The 17,838-nt window shown below is 39.6% G+C and overlaps 1 protein-coding gene across 9 annotated transcripts in view; it reads left to right on the top strand.

The window, feature by feature from the left end:
* Positions 1-17,838, top strand: part of TENM3 (teneurin transmembrane protein 3) — a 454,861-nt gene that overhangs the window by 387,241 nt on the left and 49,782 nt on the right. For 5 of the 9 annotated variants that reach the window (XM_068971249.1, XM_068971246.1, XM_068971245.1 and 2 more), the window contains 4 exons: positions 1,406-1,673; positions 2,913-3,056; positions 9,589-9,838; positions 10,546-10,566. In XM_068971249.1, the coding sequence (XP_068827350.1) occupies positions 1,406-1,673; positions 2,913-3,056; positions 9,589-9,838; positions 10,546-10,566 (683 nt within the window). The remainder of the gene's footprint in view (positions 1-1,405; positions 1,674-2,912; positions 3,057-9,588; positions 9,839-10,545; positions 10,567-17,838) is intronic. The other 4 variants (XM_068971252.1, XM_068971251.1, XM_068971248.1 and 1 more) reach the window with 1 other exon arrangement.

Raw genomic sequence — 17,838 nt, 5'->3', positions numbered from 1 at the left:
ATTTTTCCAACACGAAAAGGTAGTCCTTTAAGTCGGAGTAATGAATAGGGCAATCTGAGGAAACCTTTGAGAATGCGATTTAATTCTTAGTAGAGAAGGTGATAAGCTCCTGGAGTGGATTCCTAAGGAAAGGTAGCCTTGTACACTACTCAAGAGGTAGTAAGCCCAGGTGAAAGTGAAAGCGTTAGTCTCAGTCATGTCGACTCTTTGTGAGCCTGTGGACTGTACCCCACCAGGCTCCTCTGTCCACGGGATTTTCCAGGCAACAATGCTGGAGTGGATAGCCATTCTCTTCCCCAGGGGATCTTCCTGACCCAGGAATCAAACGCGGGTCTCCTGCATTGTAGGTGGATTCTTTACCATCTGAGCCACCAGGGAAGCCTGAGCCTAAGAAGAGCCACTATTATTAACCAAACGAATAGGAGCACCATTAGCAAGTAGAATCTGAATTATTGGATTTATTTTATATACAACATAACATAGATTTTTTTCAAAATATTGAAATCCTGTTTCGGCATAATGTATTTTGCATATATCAGGATAAGTTTATTGGCATTCATTGAGCATGTCACACTGATGGGTAAATTGTGGAGTTAAGAATATGGTTTTTAAAATTTGTAACAGATGATTTTATGCAGGTAATATTAACTCTTTACACTCATTTCAACTCAAACAGTGTGTATCGAGTGTCTTTTGCAGACATTCAACATACGTTCATTGTTCTCTGGGGGGAAATTTATGCAACTTGAAAATATTAATTCATGTACCCTCATATCAAAACTCAGCGATGAGTCCAAGCTCAATGTTTAACTAATTGTGGGAGTGTGCTATTGTTATATTACCTTCCAATGTGAATATGGAGTTTGCTACAGTTTAACCCAAGAGAATTGGTCTGTTTTGTTACCATTCCTGTCTTTCTAGGTCAGCTGATGAGGCCGTAGACGTAGGTTTAACCCCTAAATGAGCCAGCTGGTGTGGGCCAGATCTTTGGCCTGGGCCATATTTCTGTGCTGAGCGAACCATCTTACAAACGTCTGCTCTAATTCTCCAGGGCAACGGGGGTGAAAGATGGGTTAGTGAGAATCCACTGTGACTATAAACTAACAAGTCAGTGCATGTCAGCCTGATGGAGCAGTCACAAAATTTCCTGTATTAGAAGTAACACCTGAACTGTGATTAATTCAAGATAAATGACAGGAAGCTTTGAGGAGGAGAAAAATTGAGCTGGCAGCAGCATTATTTTTAATTATTGAATAAGATAACATCTCAAATGTGTTTTTGTGGATAGTGACTCTTTAGGATCTTATCTTATTGTTAATTGTTTTGCTGCGTCCTTTTAAATGTATTTTACCTAATAGTCATACGTGATCCCTGTTGGCAACTTCTGCTTTCTTTTTAAACCTAGGTCCTCCACGAAGAAACCACAATTCCAGGAACAGACTTGAAACTTTCCTACCTGAGTTCCAGAGCTGCTGGGTATAAGTCAGTACTTAAGATCACCATGACCCAGTCTGTTATCCCATTTAATTTAATGAAGGTGCATCTGATGGTGGCTGTCGTAGGAAGACTCTTTCAAAAGTGGTTTCCTGCATCACCAAACTTGGCCTATACGTTTATATGGGATAAAACAGATGCATATAATCAAAAGGTCTATGGTCTGTCTGAAGCTGTTGGTAAGTTCCTTGTAAATGTATTATATTCTGCACCAAAAACACTGTCTTGAACTCAGAATTAACATGAAATTCTTTATAATCCAGGGAAATCCATGGATAAGCAGAGAGGGTGACAGTAAGGTTGCCTAGAACAGTTGTAAATGGTTGCATTATCATAGGAAAAAGGAGTGTATTCCATATGATGAAAGGGAATGTGAAATTTCAGGTTTTCATATCCTTTTTTTCATGTTTTTCTCCTCATCACGTCCTTTCCTTTTTTCATTTTCTTCTTTCATTTATAATTTTTCAGTATCTAACAACATGTAGTTTCAAGTCATAATGATATTTTAATATGACATCAGACAACATTTGCGTCCAAAAATTATGTCAGCTCTTCTGACTGGAAGGACCAGTCACTTCAGCAGAATGATATTCATGAACCATCAAACCAGTTGCTTCCCTGCATGAAGGGACAATGCAATCAGAGTTTGATCTGTTGAGATACGCATGCTGTGGCTCCAGGCTCAGGCTCAGAATACCAAAAACTAAGGAAAACATGTTACCTGAAAATACAGTAGGCACTTTATCTTGAAGTTAATATGTAATTTGGACTGGAATTTGTTCAGATCAGATAATTGCCTCTTCTCCCTTCACTTTGTTCTAAATTTTAAAATCCATGTTTCATTGTGAACTCTGCAGTTTTCCTTTTGAGACTTGTTCCTATTAATCTGCTGCTAATTTTATTGTTTATTCCTGATAAGAGCATGTGAATATAATGTAACCTGGCTATCTTTGTTTGCTCTATTAAACCTTACTTAGCATAAATATTTTCCATAGCTTAATACTCTTGGAGCCTAGCATCTCTAATTATTCAGATAGTAAATAGTACTTTTTGTTGTTATTGTCTGATCACCATTTGGGGCTGATTTATCCAATCTAACTAATAATGACTTCTCCAGTTGCTCAACCTGAGCTTCATTTTGTACTATGGACCCTTTGTGAAAAAGTGGTGTAGGGAAAAATACTAGTTTTCTATTAAGTCAGTACAAAAATAATATTTGGAGACTTTTTTTTTTTTCAAAAACCACCTTTTATATGATCAAATCTTCTCATATTAAAAAAATAGACTCTGTTCACAAATAAGTGGAAATATGGTCTCCAGAGCACATCTGTGAAAAAAGCAGTTTTATCAAGATAATAAAATAAATTGCATTTCTGCCTGTGGTTGGGAAAATGAACCATGATTTGTTCTGATTCTAGTGTCAGTAGGATATGAATATGAGTCGTGTTTGGACCTGACGCTGTGGGAGAAGAGGACTGCCATTTTGCAAGGCTATGAATTGGATGCTTCCAACATGGGCGGTTGGACATTAAATAAGCATCATGTGTTGGATGTTCAGAATGGTAAGAGCTCATCCACAGATAGTTAATATTATTCACTTTCAAACCAGTTAAATTGGAGCAACATTTTATCCCATGCATGCTATAGGATCAGAATTAGCAAGGGGACAAAAAGTATATTTTTAAAGACTTCAGGGAATTCCCTGGTGGTCCAGAGGTTAAGACTCCATGCTTCCACTGCAGGAGACATGGGTTTGATCCCTAATTGGGAAACAAAGTTCCCACATGCCACATTGTATGACCAAAATAATAAATAGATTAAAAACTATAAAAGCTTAAAATGGAAACTATATAATATACTTCACAGTGTTCATAGTCTCATCACCAACATAGTTTTCCTGGAAAGTACTGCAGTTGATCCAGAGTGCTTTAGGTAGGTTTATGAAAAATGGAGGGAGAGGGATTTTTTAAGTAAAGAAAACTAAAATTCCAAGAAAACTAAAATGCCATCCATCCAAGTGGCTTTACAAAAATATTTCTAATACATCTTAATCTTTAAAAAAAAAAAAGTAGTCCATTCTCAGTATCTAGAATTTTTGCAGTTCTTCTTAGATGGCATTTCAGGGAAAGAAAAACTTCTCCCACTCAAACTGGGTAACATATACTGTTTTTTGACTTTACAAATATTAGGAAAAAATACTCTGGAAAAAGGAAAGCAAGAATCAAAGAGTATTACTTGTTGTACATCTGATAGATAAATATGCTCTGAGAAGCACATGTCAGATCTCATAAATCAAGAGATATAAATTACTTGCAAAATGTGACCAACTTCATGTCATAAAGAACATTAATTACATTAAACAAATTATGTTGTCTTTGCTGTATTTCTAACATTTACCCACATCCTGGCTAGCTTCCCTGGTAGCTCAGCTGGTAAAGAATCCACCTGTAATGCAGGAGACCTGGGTTTGACCCCTGGGTTGGGAAGATCCCCTGGAGAAGGGAAAGGCTACCCACTCCAATATTCTGACCTGAAGAATTCCAAGACAGCATAGTCCATGGGGTTGCAAAGAGTCAGACACAACTGAGCAATTATCACTTTTACTTTCTTTGGCTACATCTCAGATAATATACAGGTACATTCCCATAGAGAGAGGAACCTGGTGGGCTACAGTCCATGGGGTTGCAAAGTCAGACACAACTTAGTGACTCAACAACTTTGCTAGAAAGGCAGAACCCTAAGGTAACTTGCTCTAAAATAAGAGATACCAAGGGAACATTTCATGCAAAGATGGGCACAGTAAAGGACAGAAATGGTATGGACGTAACAGAAGCAGAAGATATTAAGAAGAGATGGCAAGAATACACAGAAGAACTTGAATGACTATACAAAAAAGATCTTAATGACCCAGATAACCGCAATGGTGTGATCACTCACCTAGAGCCGTACATCCTGGAAGGCGAAGTCAACTGGGCTTTAGGAAGCATCACTACGAACAATGCTAGTGGAGGTGATGGAATTCCAGTTGAGCTATTTCAAATCCTAAAAGATGATGCTGTGAAAGTGCTGCCCTCAATATGCCAACAAATTTGGAAAATTCAGCAGTGGCCACGGGATGTGGAAAAGGTCAGTTTCATTCCATTCCCAAAGAAAGCCAGTGCCAAAGAATGTTCAAACTACCTCACAGTTGCACTCATCTCATGCAAGCAAGGACTTCCCTGGTGGCTCAGAGGTTAAAGCGTCTGCCTGCAATGCAGGACCTGGGTTCGATCCCTGGGTCAGGAAGATCCCCTGGAGAAGGAAATGGCAACCCGCTCCAGTATTCTTGCCTGGAGAATCCCTTGGACGGAGGAGCCTGGTGGGCTACAGTCCACGGGGTCGCAAAGAGTCGGACACAACTGAGCGACTTCACTTTCACTTTCATGCAAGCAAAGTAATGCTGAAAATTCTCCAAGCCAGGCTTCAACAGAATGTGAACTGAGAACTTCCAGATGTTCAAGCTGGATTTACAAAAGACAGAGGAACCAGAGATCAAATTGCCAACATCCACCGGATCATCGAAAAAGCGAGAGAGTTCCGGAAAAATATCTACTTCTGCTTTATTGACTATGCCAAAGCCTTTGACTGTGTGGATCACAACAAACTGTGGAAAATGCTTAGAGATGAGAATATCAGACCACCTGACCTGCCTCCTGAGAAATCTGTATGCAGGTCTAAAAGTAACAGTTAGATCCAGACATGGAACAGTGGACTGGTTCCAAATTAGGAAAGGAGTACGTCAAGGCTGTCTATTGTAACCCTGCTTAATTAACTTAAACACTCAGTTCAGTTCAGTTCAGTCACTCAGTCGTGTCCGACTCTTTGTGACCCCATGGACTGCAGCACGCCAGGCTTCCCTGTCCATCACCAACTCCTGGAGTTTACTCAAACTCATATCCATTGAGTCAGATGTATGCATAGTACATCATGAGAAATGCTGGGCTGAGTGAAGCACAAGCTGGAATCAAGATTGCCAGGAGAAATACCAGTAACCTCAGATATGCAGATGACACCACTCTTATGGCAGAAAGTGAAGAACTAAAGAGCCTCTTGATGAAAGTGAAAGAGGTGAGTGAAAAAGCTGGCTTAAAATTCAACATTCAAAAACCAAAGATCATGACATCTGGCCCCATCTTGATGGGAAATAGATGGGGAAACAATGGAAACAGTGACAGACTTTATTTTCTTGGGCTCCAAAATCACTGCACATGATGACTGCAGCCATGAAATTAAAAGACACTTGCTTCTTGGAAGAAAAGCTAAGACCAACCTAGTCAGCATATTAAAAAGCAGAGACAGCACTTTGCCAACAAAGGGCTGTATAGTCAAAGCTATGGTTTTTCCAGTAGTCATGTACAGATGTGAGAGTTGGACCATAAAGAAAGCTAAGCATTGAAAAACTGATGCTTTTGAACTGTGGTGTTGGAGAAGACTTTTGAGAGTCCCTTGGACTGCAAGGAGATCAAACCAGTTAATCCTAAAGGAAATCAATCCTGAATATTCATTGGAAGACTGATGCTGAAGCTGAAGCTCCAATACTTTGGCCATCTGATGCGAAGAACTGACTCATTGGAAAAGACCCCGATGCTGGGAAAGATGGAAGGCAAGAGGAGAAGGCGATGACAGAGGATGAGATAGCTGGATGGCATTATGGACTTGATGGACATGAATCTGAACAAGCTCCCAGAGTTGGTGATGGACAGGGAAGTCTGGCATATGCTGCAGTCCATGAGGTCGCAAATGTTAAGACACGACTGACCAACTGAACTGAACTGAAATTAAGTCTTACCGTGCTAGTAACTCTCTGTTCTTCTCTTACAAATAGCCAAAGAAGGAGATTTCATGGTTTTGTCAAAATTAGCTTTTGTCTTAGCAGAAGTTTTCAGAGGTACAGAATGTTGAGTTAAGCATCCAGTACAACTAAATAAATATTTAACCATGATTGGTGGCTACTTTTTCTAATTAATATTGCTTTGATACTGGTTCTTTTTGTTTAAAAAAAAAAATGTTCATTGGAGTTGAAGAGCGTACGTTTTAAACTTCTAAATCCAGGACTTAAACATTCTCTTCTCCAGAAGAGAATTGAATGAGTTAATCAATAGTAAGAAAAAGATTGTCCCACACGTCCTGTCTGATCATTAGCAGTGTCTAAAGCAGTGGTGGTTTCCACTCTGATGTTAGCCACACGAGGCTTAACCTCAGTCTTTTAAAATGCAAAGCCTTGTGCCAGCCATGCCAGTGGCCGCTCTTGATAAAATTCTCTACAGTTGTGACTTCCCTGGTGGTCCAGCGGTTAAGACTGTGCTGCCAATGCAGAGAATGTGGGTTCAGTCCCTGTCAGGGAACTAAGATCCCACATGCTACATGGCATGGCCAAAAAATTGAAATAAATAGAGGATACATTTTGACAGTCTCTCCAATTCTGTTTCACATGGTTTGACATATTGCCGCATTCCTCCTCTTGCTGTGAAACTCGCCCAGTTGTGTCTGATTCGTTGCAACTCCATGGACTCTAGCCCACCAGGCTCCTGTCGATGGGATTCTCTAGGCAAGACTGCTGGAGTGGGTAGCCATTCCCTTCTCCAGGGGCTCTTCCCAACCCAGGGATCGAACCCAGGCCTCCTGCATTGCAGGACAGATTCTTCACCACCTGAGCCACCTAGGAAGGTTCCAGAAGTTCTTTATAAACAAACCCGGAGAAAAACCTCCATGTGTTTTCATTATTATGAGATTTTAGGGTAAAGTTCATAACCAGTTAGCCACAGAATTTCACCCAAGAAATTATGAACCAGTAAAAAGACTACAAGCCAGGAGCTTCAGGAAAAGCCATATGTATGATATTCAGCACTCAGTGTAATATTCAGGAAGAATAAGAAACTCATAAATATTCTGTGCGTGGATACATTTAATAAAAATACACATACACGTTCTTCCAGAGAATAATAGATGGTTAAATTTTATTAAAATAACAGGTCAGATGTAAAAACTGACCCCCAATTCCATCCTCCCCAAAAAGTTATAAATGATAAAATATATATTACTTTAAAATGCGAGGTAACCTACTTCACAGAGTGAACTGAATGTGATTTCAAATGTTATCCCAGAGCAGTTTGACAAGTAGTGGCTTTTCAAAGTGACGTGTGTCTAATCGAATAAACAAAGTGATTTGTAATCATGACAAGGTGGACGAGCAATGGAAATACAGTAAGGAAGACAAGAAGGCAAAAACATAGACAGTGACAGGTGTTTGCGCAAGCACCCTGGAACATGGAAATAAATATTCTAATGTTCATCTTTCTATTCTGTCATAATAGAGGAGAATCATGGAAGACTGATGGTCCTAAGTAATGACTGAGTGAATCAGATGCAGGCGAGCCATAGGCTGACTTGTAGGATTTTCTGATGAAAATTACAGAACTGGCTGTTCTAGGAAATTATAGTTTCATCACTGTCAAATAACGCAATCACAGAAAGATCTTAGGGATCATTAATGTAGTCTTTGAATATTCAAGGAAAAATGCCTTTTGTCTGTTGTTATGATCAAGCCTTATTTAGATGATTTTCCCTAAATGTGAATAAACTTGTTTTTTCAGTCCTGATTTCTTTATGTAAATTGGCCATGATTATTACATCACCCATGTAGCAGAGCGTTAGAAAAGTAATGGCAGAATTCACCTAAAATGTGCTGAACTGTAAGAGGAACACCATTATTCTGCTTTCTTCTTCACTTTAAAATTATCCCCAGGTGGGAAGAAAAAACACATTCTCAGACTTCCTGTTGGTTCTTTCTTGGGATTGATTCTTTTAACAGTATATCTGTTTAAAAAGTATAAACAGCAGGTGTTTTACAGATAATAACATATTGAGAAGTGTCTTGAACGTGTGGAACAATAACAGCTGACCATCCAGTTACATCGTAGCAAAATGCAACCAGTGAACTATGCTTAATAATGGTAAATGAGTAAAATTAAAATCTCCACTCACATCTAGTTTCTCACTTTGAAAATATTTATTTAGGATTTTTTTTCTCAGCTTTTCGTTGACCAAAATGGAGCAGACTGGCATCTTGCCTTAAAATTATTGGTATTTTCATGTCTAAAAACAAAACTCACTTTAAATGATAAACTGCCCTTCCCAATTTTGTAATGTCTGAAATTTTGAATAATTACATGTGCATACATTTTCATATCAAGTTGAAGTGTAAGCAAGAAAAATACTGTTTCATAGTATAGTAATATGTTAGAGGTTTGATATACATTTTCTAGCTTTGTTTTCTGTAAAGTGTATTTAATTTTTTAAAAATCAGTGATAAACTCCTAAAGAAGAAAGACATATTGTTGGCACTTATTTTTATTAGTTGGATTCATATGGAATATTTTCAACATCATTTAACAATTAGGCAAACTTGCTGCCCCCTAAAGAACATTGCGAGAGACCTGGGTTCAATCCCTGGGTTGGGAAGATCCCCTGGAGAAGGGAAAGGATACCCAGCCCAGTATTCTAGCCTGGAGAGTTCCATGGACTATACAGTCCATGGGGTTGCAAAGAGTCGGACAGGACTGAGCGACTTTCACTCTCAAAGAACATTGTGTAGAGATGGCTGCAAACTTGGCTGCGTGCACATCAAGATCATCCGGAGAGTTTTTAAAAATCTCAGTGCCAAGGCTGCACCCCAGATCAATTACATCAGAATCCCTCGAGGTGAGATCCTAGCATGAGTAGTTTATACAACTCCCCTGTCAGTTCCAACATGTAGCCAAGTTTGAGAATCACTGGTGTCGAGAACTCGGTTTCTAATTTTTCTTGTTAGGCCTTTGTCTCTTTCACCAGACATTCTTTAAACCCATAATGGTTAGCATTTTTTGCTCTCTCCTATATATCTTATTATATAATATTTTACAGTGGGTCATTGAATGGAGCTTTTTCTGGTAGAACTTTAGATAAAAGTTTTCCCAGTCCGAATCGAAAAGGCACCAAACTGTGGCTTCTGTACTGAACCTGGTGACTTTTCAACTTTACTCCTTTTATCATAAGAAAAATTTTTATCTGATCCAGGTATCCTATACAAGGGAAACGGGGAGAATCAGTTTATCTCCCAGCAGCCCCCTGTGGTGAGCAGTATCATGGGCAACGGAAGAAGGCGCAGCATCTCATGCCCGAGCTGCAACGGTCAAGCCGATGGTAATAAACTCTTGGCCCCGGTGGCGTTGGCGTGTGGGATCGACGGCAGTCTGTACGTGGGGGATTTCAACTATGTTCGGCGGATATTCCCTTCTGGAAATGTAACAAGCGTTTTAGAGCTAAGGTATGTCTCTCCTTATTTTGGGGTTTTGATCATAGTGAAACATGCTTTTATTTTAAAATAATGTTGCATATGGTGTACTAATTTATTTACTTAAACACACCTTTCTAGTGTTTAAAATTCTCCTTGGAAAGCAGTGAAATTCTTGGTTCAAATTTGGAAAAGCCCAATGCATGTATATTGTGCCATAAATGTATGAAAGAGTGTAAAATAACCTAGTATATAAAATCTCACTGATTCCAGTGAATTTTCTGTACTCCAATAAGCTAGAACTATGGGTTTTAAATTTCTATAGTTATCTTTAGGAAAATCTTGTGATATAGGTGGTTATACTTTTATTTCACATTGGTTGAAATTAAAGCATAAAATATTTTCCTACAATATTAGGACATAACAGTAAACAAACTAAGCCTGTAACTTTCAACTGGAATATCAAATCTTCAAGTTGGGTTAACTCATTAACCATAATGCTAGTAGTTAAAGTTAACAAATTGCTGCTTTTGCTTTGTTCATTTAAGCATGTTTATCAAAATCATTCTGTTCTATAAACTGTTTGATAAGCTTTGACCTACAAAATTCATTCCAGTGTTAGTTCTGCTTAAGTTAGCAATTTTCCATAAAATAACTAAAATCTCAGTATTCAGTTCATTATATAGAAACCTTTTCTAACTATGCTTTTTTTCTCCACCTTTTTATCTGCTTCCACCAAGAAATAAAGATTTTAGACATAGGTAAGCATCTTGCTTAAAGGTTATTGTGTATTTTTGAATGTCCTTTATATGTGTCAACTTGATTCCTGACATTGTTTTCTAAGAACATTCTATCATGAGAGAGGAAATTCAGCAGCAGAGAACATCTGAGGAATGAAAACTACACAAATGAACTATTATGATACAGCATATTGCAAAGCCTATATTGTGCAGTATAGTTTGAGAAATATTTTTGAGTTGGCTAACGGATTAAATTTTGTCGCAGAAAACCATTATAATGAGCATCTCTGTGTGACAAAAAAGAAACCTGTAAATTTCAGGTACTGACTGTAAGCCATATTGAACAGAACAACGTTTGAAGCACAGTCGGGAGAGTTTGAGGAGCGTTCGGTTTGACCAATAGCCTGGGCAGATCTGCATTATGGGGCCCAAAGCTTATGAATAAGGGGCCTAGGTTAAGGAAAAAGAACCTAAAGATAGTTTAGTTTGGCAAATTTTTTAAAACATAAGATCCCGTGAACATGCTGCCAGGGGCCCTTGGACTCGGAAGGAAGTTGTACAGGGGAAGGAGCCCTAAAGGTTAAGCTTTACTGACTTCCTAGTAAATTCATTGCTGCTGTAGTTTAAACTGTGTATTTCAGTTCAGTTAAGTTCAGTCGCTCAGTCGTGTCCAACTCTTTGCGACCCCATGAATCGCAGCACGCCAGGCCTCCCTGTCCATCACCAACTCCCGGAGTTCACTCAGACTCACATCCATCTAGTCGGTGATGCCATCCAGCCATCTAATCCTCTGTCGTCCCCTTCTCCTCCTGCCCCCAATCCCTCCCAGCATCAGGGTCTTTTCCAATGAGTCAACTCTTTGCATGAGGTGGCCAAAGTATTGGAGTTTCAACTTTAGCATCAGTCCTTCCAGTGAACACCTAGGACTGATCTCCTTTAGGATGGACCGGTTGGATCTCCTTGCAGTCCAAGAGACTCTCAAGAGTCTTCTCCGACACCACAGTTCAAAAGCATGAAATCTTCGGCGTTCAACTTTCTTCACAGTCCAACTCTCACATCCATATATGACCACTGGAAAAACCATAGCCTTGACTAGGTGGACCTTTGTTGGCAAAGTAATGTCTCTGCTTTTGAATATGCTATCTAGGTTGGCCATAACTTTCCTTCCAAGGAGTAAGCATCTTTTAGTTTCATGGCTGCAGTCATCATCTGCAGTGATTTTGGGGCCCAAAAAAATAAAGTCAGCCACTGTTTCCCCATCTATTTCCCATGAAGTGATGGGACCGGATGCCATGTTCTTCGTTTTCTGAATGTTGAGCTTTAAGCCAAATTTTTCACTCTCCTCTTTCACTTTCATCAAGAGGCTTTTTAGTTCCTCTTCACTTTCTGCCACAAAGGTGGTGTCATCTGCAAATCTGAGGTTATTGATATTTCTCCTGGCAATCTTGATTCCAGCTTGTGCTTCTTCCAGCCCAGCATTTCTCATGATGTAGCTAAATAAGCAGAGTGACAATATACGTCAATATGACAATAAGTACGTCAAGGAGTCTTGACATACTCCTTTTCCTATTTGGAACCAGTCTGTTGTTCCATGTCCAGTTCTAACTGTTGCTTCCTGACCTGCATGCAGATTTCTCAAGAGGCAGGTCAGGTGGTCTGTATTCCCATCTCTTTCAGAATTTTCCACAGTTTATTGTGATCCACACAGTCAAAGGCTTTGACATAGTCAATAAAGCAGAAATAGATGTTTTTCTGGAACTCTCTTGCTTTTTCCATGACCCAGCGGATGTTGGCAATTTGATCTCTGGTTCCTCTGCCTTTTCTAAAACCAGCTTGAACATCTGGAATTTCACGGTTCATGTATTGCTGAAGCCTAGCTTGGAGAATTTTGAGCATTACTTTACTAGCGTGTGAAATGAGTGCAATTGTGCGGTAGTTTGAGCATTCTTTGGCATTGCCTTTCTTTGGGATTGGAATGAAAACACATTTTCCAGTCCTGTGGCCACTCACTGCTGAGTTTTCCAAATTTGCTGGCTTTAAACCCCATTTAAACTGTATATTTTCCTAAGTTGAGAGAATTAATAGATTTGAGTTTTAAGAAGTAGTGTTTCCACTGACATTATTATGGAGGAAAAGACTTTCTTCAGGGCTCAGAATGAATGTCACTGAAGCAAATATATAGGCTCCAAAGTTTTCCAGATTCTATTTGCTCTGTACGCTTAGCTGAGAAGGTACAGGACAAGTTTGTATAATGTATGGGCACTTTTAACTGAGAAGGTTTCCTCAGGACAGCAAAAAAAAGTTGGGGGGGGGGGGATATGTTTTAAAGGAAAGCTAGCAAAAGGAAAAAAAGGCAAGGTATATTGGACATGCTCAATCTAGTTTGGCCATTAAAAGAACTAATACAATGATATTGGATAGAAAAGTTAGTGATAGTTAGCGTGAAGTCCTTGAGATGAATAAATCCATGTGACTCAATTAAACCTTTGTGTAGAGATTGCCAACTAGGAAATAAAAAGCAAAGGTCAGCTGAAAGGTGTGTAGCTGTCACATATCCATACGACCCATAGCCACAGTCCCAAGGCCTTCACCTAAGCTCCCCTGTTGATCTTACCCTATCAACTAATAGCCCAGCCACATGCAGAAACTAGCACAGAATTTCTCCAGACTTCTGAGCATGAGAAGCTCTGCTGTTAGAAACCACAGTTGAATATCAAAATTGTTCTGGCCTGGTCTTTTTAGTAACTGTGGAGAAGAGAAGACAAGCTGATGTGTATACCAACGAAATGCAGAAACACTGGAGGCGATACAGAAAAAATGATCAAAACAGCCACCTGTTTAACAGGCTGGGCTGTTCCAGGCCAGGCACAGTGCCAGATACTCAGTGTCTCACACCCACACAGCAGCCCTTCAAGGTTACACAGGAACTAAGAGAGGCTCAAGGAGGTTATGCCTCTTCCCCCGAGATACGTAACTAAGAAATGGGGAACAGAGATTTGAACCAGTCTGAAAAGTGTGTTCTTTACACTATACCACATCAGTTCAGTTCAGTTCAGTTGCTCAGTCACATCCTACTCTTTGCAGCCACATGGACTGCAGCACGCCAGGCCCCCCTGTCCATCACCAGTTCCCGGAGTTTACTCAAACTCATGTGCATTGAATCAGTGATGCCATCCAACCATCTCATCCTCTGTCATCCCCTTCTCCTCCTGCCTTCAATCTTTCCCAGCATGAGGGTCTTTTCCAATGAATCAGTTCTACACATTAGGTGGCCAAAGTATTGGAGTTTCAGCTTCAGCATCATTCCCTCCAAAGAAATCCCAGGACTGATCTCCTTTAGAATGGACTGGTTGGATCTCCTTGCAGTCCAAGGGACTCTCAAGAGTCTTCTCCAACACCACAGTTCAAAAGCATCAATTCTTCAGCACTCAGCTTTCTTCACAGTCCAACTCTCACATCCATACATGACCACTGGAAAAACCATAACCTTGACTAGACCTTTGTTGTCAAAGTAATGTCTCTGTTTTTTAATATGCTGTCTAGGTTGGTCATAACTTTCCTTCCAAGGAGTAAGCATCTTTTAATTTCTTTACACTACACCACATAGTCAGTTTTCATCTGTCCAAGGAGCCAGGTTTCTATAGGCTAATTCCCTGGATTTATAAAAAGCTAGATTTATTTCACAATCATTTGATAAATTATGTAGAACTGTCATCTCTCTAGAAAAAAATCTGTGAGATTAGAGCTACATTATTAACAATACTTTGTACAATGAACTCATTCTGTACTAGCACACAATGTTTGGCAGTGATGCTCATTGTAATCCCTCTCTCATGATCCTTCTCTGTACATTATCCCTACTAAACATGGACTCTTGCATTTGCTTTATGTACCATCTGTGTAAAATACAGTGGTTTAGGTTTTAAATTGATATCCATCCTTATTAAAACTGTGTTGACTGATCACTTACCATGTGCTGGGTTCTTGGACAGATTGTAGTATTGAGATAAAGTCCATGCTCTCAGAACTCACAATCCAATAGGGAGAACAAGATGTACCTGTAACAGACTAAATGACATCATCAATGTCACTCTTTGACACCTGATCATATGGCTTGTATTTCAAGAGTAAACTTGTGGAGGCTTCTCTGGTGGCTCACGTGGTCAAGAATCTGCCTGCAACGTGGGAGACCAGGTTTGATCCCTGGGTCAGGAAAATCCCCTGGAGAAGGGAATGGCAAACCATTCCAGTGTTCTGGCCTAGAGAATTCCATGGACAGAGGAGCCTGACAGTCCATAGGGTCGCAAAGAGTCAGACACTACTGAGCGACTAACACTTTTTCACTTTCTGTGAAGGGAGAGATTACGGGGAAGTGGGAGTGTGTTTAAGAAAAGTTTCCTGGGAGGTTGATTTGACGCAGGTCTAAAATGAAATCTGCTGACACAGAACAACCAGGAGAAGGGAGAGCAGTCATGAAGAAAGAATATAGAACAAGTCAAGTTACTTGCTCCAAAGAGATGAGTGGGACATGTTCTAAGAGAAACCCAATCCAGTTCAAAATTATGATAACATCAAAATGACCGTGTTGGTAGTAATGAGAGATCAGTAGGAAGGCAGGTTAAGGTCAGAGAGCTCAGGGCCTTGATGGCTCTACAGAGTTGCTCTCTGGTTCTGCAGAGTAGCAGACAGTGGGGAACCATGGTCTGATTTTGAACAAGATAGCAGCATCTCAGAGTGGCCTTTTAGGAAGATGAATCTGGTGTCAGTGTCCACGATGATGTGAAGATCAGTTAGGAAGCTGTTATGTGAAACCATGGGATGCTAGGTACCTGAAATAGTCTGAGGAGTTATGAAGGAATCAGCTGATGAGATAAAGGAAGGCAGAGAGTGGACACAGTGTGTGAGTGACGAGAAAGAGAAAGATGTAGGAAAAATTAAAAAATAAGGCTTTTAAGTTCACATCATCAAACGGATGATAATAATCCTTGACAAAAATTAGGGATTCATTTGCTTAGTAACTAATTCATCAAAATTGATTTAACAAAGCCAAGGTATTTCAGCTCATCAGAGCTTCTTCATTTAGCTTAAAAAATGAAAATTCTTTACAGATGCTTCTTCCTATTTACCTACCAATATCATCTTCCTTGTATCAGGTGATAGAATCCTACCTGGGCTTCCGTGGTGACCCAGCAGTAAAGAATCCGCCTGTCCATGCAGGAGACACGGGTTCAATCCCTGGGTTCAATTCCCCCTAGAGAAGGAAATGGCAACCCACTCCAGTATTCTTGCCTGGAGAATCCCACAGACAGAGGAGCCTGGTGGGCTGCAGTCCATGGAGTCGCAAAGAGTCAGACACGACTTAGCAACTGAACAACAACAACAAAAGGATCCTCCCTGGCTTTCTCCTTAGTCCCACTTTCCTGGCTAGCACCAAAGTCATGAAAGACTTAGGGATAGGCGGTAGAAAGAAGAAGAAAAATATGTCTAAATATATAAAGATGAACAGGGAAGTCAGTTGTCAATGATGAAGTAAAGTAGAAAAATGAATGTTTCTTCTCCTCTTCCTATGCTTCATAGCATATCAACAGTCTCATTAATTGGACTGATGGGGGAAATAATAAATATATTGACTAATAAATATAAAAGCATTCCTAATATTTTAAAATTCAGAGTATTCTGTCATACCAAACATATTAAGTATTTGTCAGGATATTGTATCAAATCAAATTGTCTAGCTATACTTGAATTGATATAAATACTACCCAACATATTAAATTTTTCCATAAATGAGAACTTCCAAAATGCTTAGAAAATAAGTTTTTTATATATGTTCAACATTTCCCCCCATGATGTTCCTAGTATGTTTGCTAACAAACCCCCTTTGTAGGTAGTAAATGTTAGATCATTCCTGATCCCAATTCTTTAAAATTCCAAAACAAAGGAAACTAAATTCATTAACTAATACCAGCCAAGGGGCATTTAAGCATGTAATTCTAAAAATCAACTTTGTGAATTTTATATTACCAATTAAAAGATCAAAGAAGTGTCAGTCACAGGTCTGTGAAATTGAACAGATTAAAGTTTAGATAGAAAACTCTAAAAATTTGATTCAGTGCTTGTCATTGACTTAATAGTTAAAAATTAAGCAGGCACAAAAATATCACATCCCAAACCCAAAGCCTTGCTTGCAATAATATAAATAATCTTTTGTTAGCCAGAAAATCATAGTTTTATACGTTAATATAATTTATACACCTTCATAAACACACTGTATTCCAAGGGCTGTGGTACAGTTTCCAACTGAAAAGCGTTATAAGTGTTAATAATATCTATTCTCTAGCTTGGGCTTCCCTGGTAGCTCAGATGGTAAAGAATCTGCCTGCAATGCAGGAGACCCAGGTTCTGATCCTTGGGTCGGGAAGATCTCCTGGAGAAGGGACTGGCTATCCACACCAGTATTGTTGGCTGGAGAATCCCATGGACAGAGGAACCTGGCAGGCCCATGGGGGTTGCAAAAGAGGCAGACACAATGTTAGTCGAACGAGCAACTAACATTCTACATACAGCTTGTCCTTTGCAAATATTTCTCCAGTCTAAGAAGGCTGAATTATGACAAAATAGATGAGGAAACCTAGTCTGCATTTACCACTGAATCTGTCTAAATCTATAATCGAATTGAGTAAGACGTAGAAGAGACAGCTTGGATCTAGACAGTTCAGGGTAAGTGAAGAGTCCAGGCCCAGTATAGTATAGCATAGGTTCTTCACTTGATCTCAGCTTCTTTGGCTTTGATGCTATTGGTCAGAGTCTCAATGTTATCATAAACCTTTCTGAAATAAAAATCTCAGTGGGTCACCCAAGAAGGCTATTGTATATAATTCTGCTGAACAGAGATTCCCCCAAACTGTGCACTTGGTAAATTTCCTGCACCCTACTTACCAGCATCTGACAGTTGGCAGTCATCATAGCCTCGCATTTTCACAGGAGATACATCACTGATGTAAAAGCTCATCACCCATTTGTACCACCGCCCCAGCCTCTCCCGTGCTTTGGCTTTGCAGGAACTTGGAAGGGCAAGAACCAACACCCCCTTCAGAAAACTCTTTTTGCTTAAATCAGGTGTCCTTGAATCCCAAACACATCCCACACGCTACTCAGAGCTTCTTGCCACCAGCCTGTCAGCTGAAAATTTCCACACTCACTTTTTTTTTTCTTTAAGGGTTTCAGTATAGATCCCCTCTTTTTTTTCATTTAAGGGAAACTGGGTCCCAAGAAGCAGCTCTAATTTGCCAT

Source organism: Capricornis sumatraensis, chromosome 4 (genome assembly GCF_032405125.1).
Source record: "Capricornis sumatraensis isolate serow.1 chromosome 4, serow.2, whole genome shotgun sequence".
Taxonomy (NCBI): domain Eukaryota; kingdom Metazoa; phylum Chordata; class Mammalia; order Artiodactyla; family Bovidae; genus Capricornis; species Capricornis sumatraensis.
The sequence above is the reverse complement of the archived record's forward strand: the minus strand, read 5'-3'. Positions and strand labels throughout refer to the sequence as shown.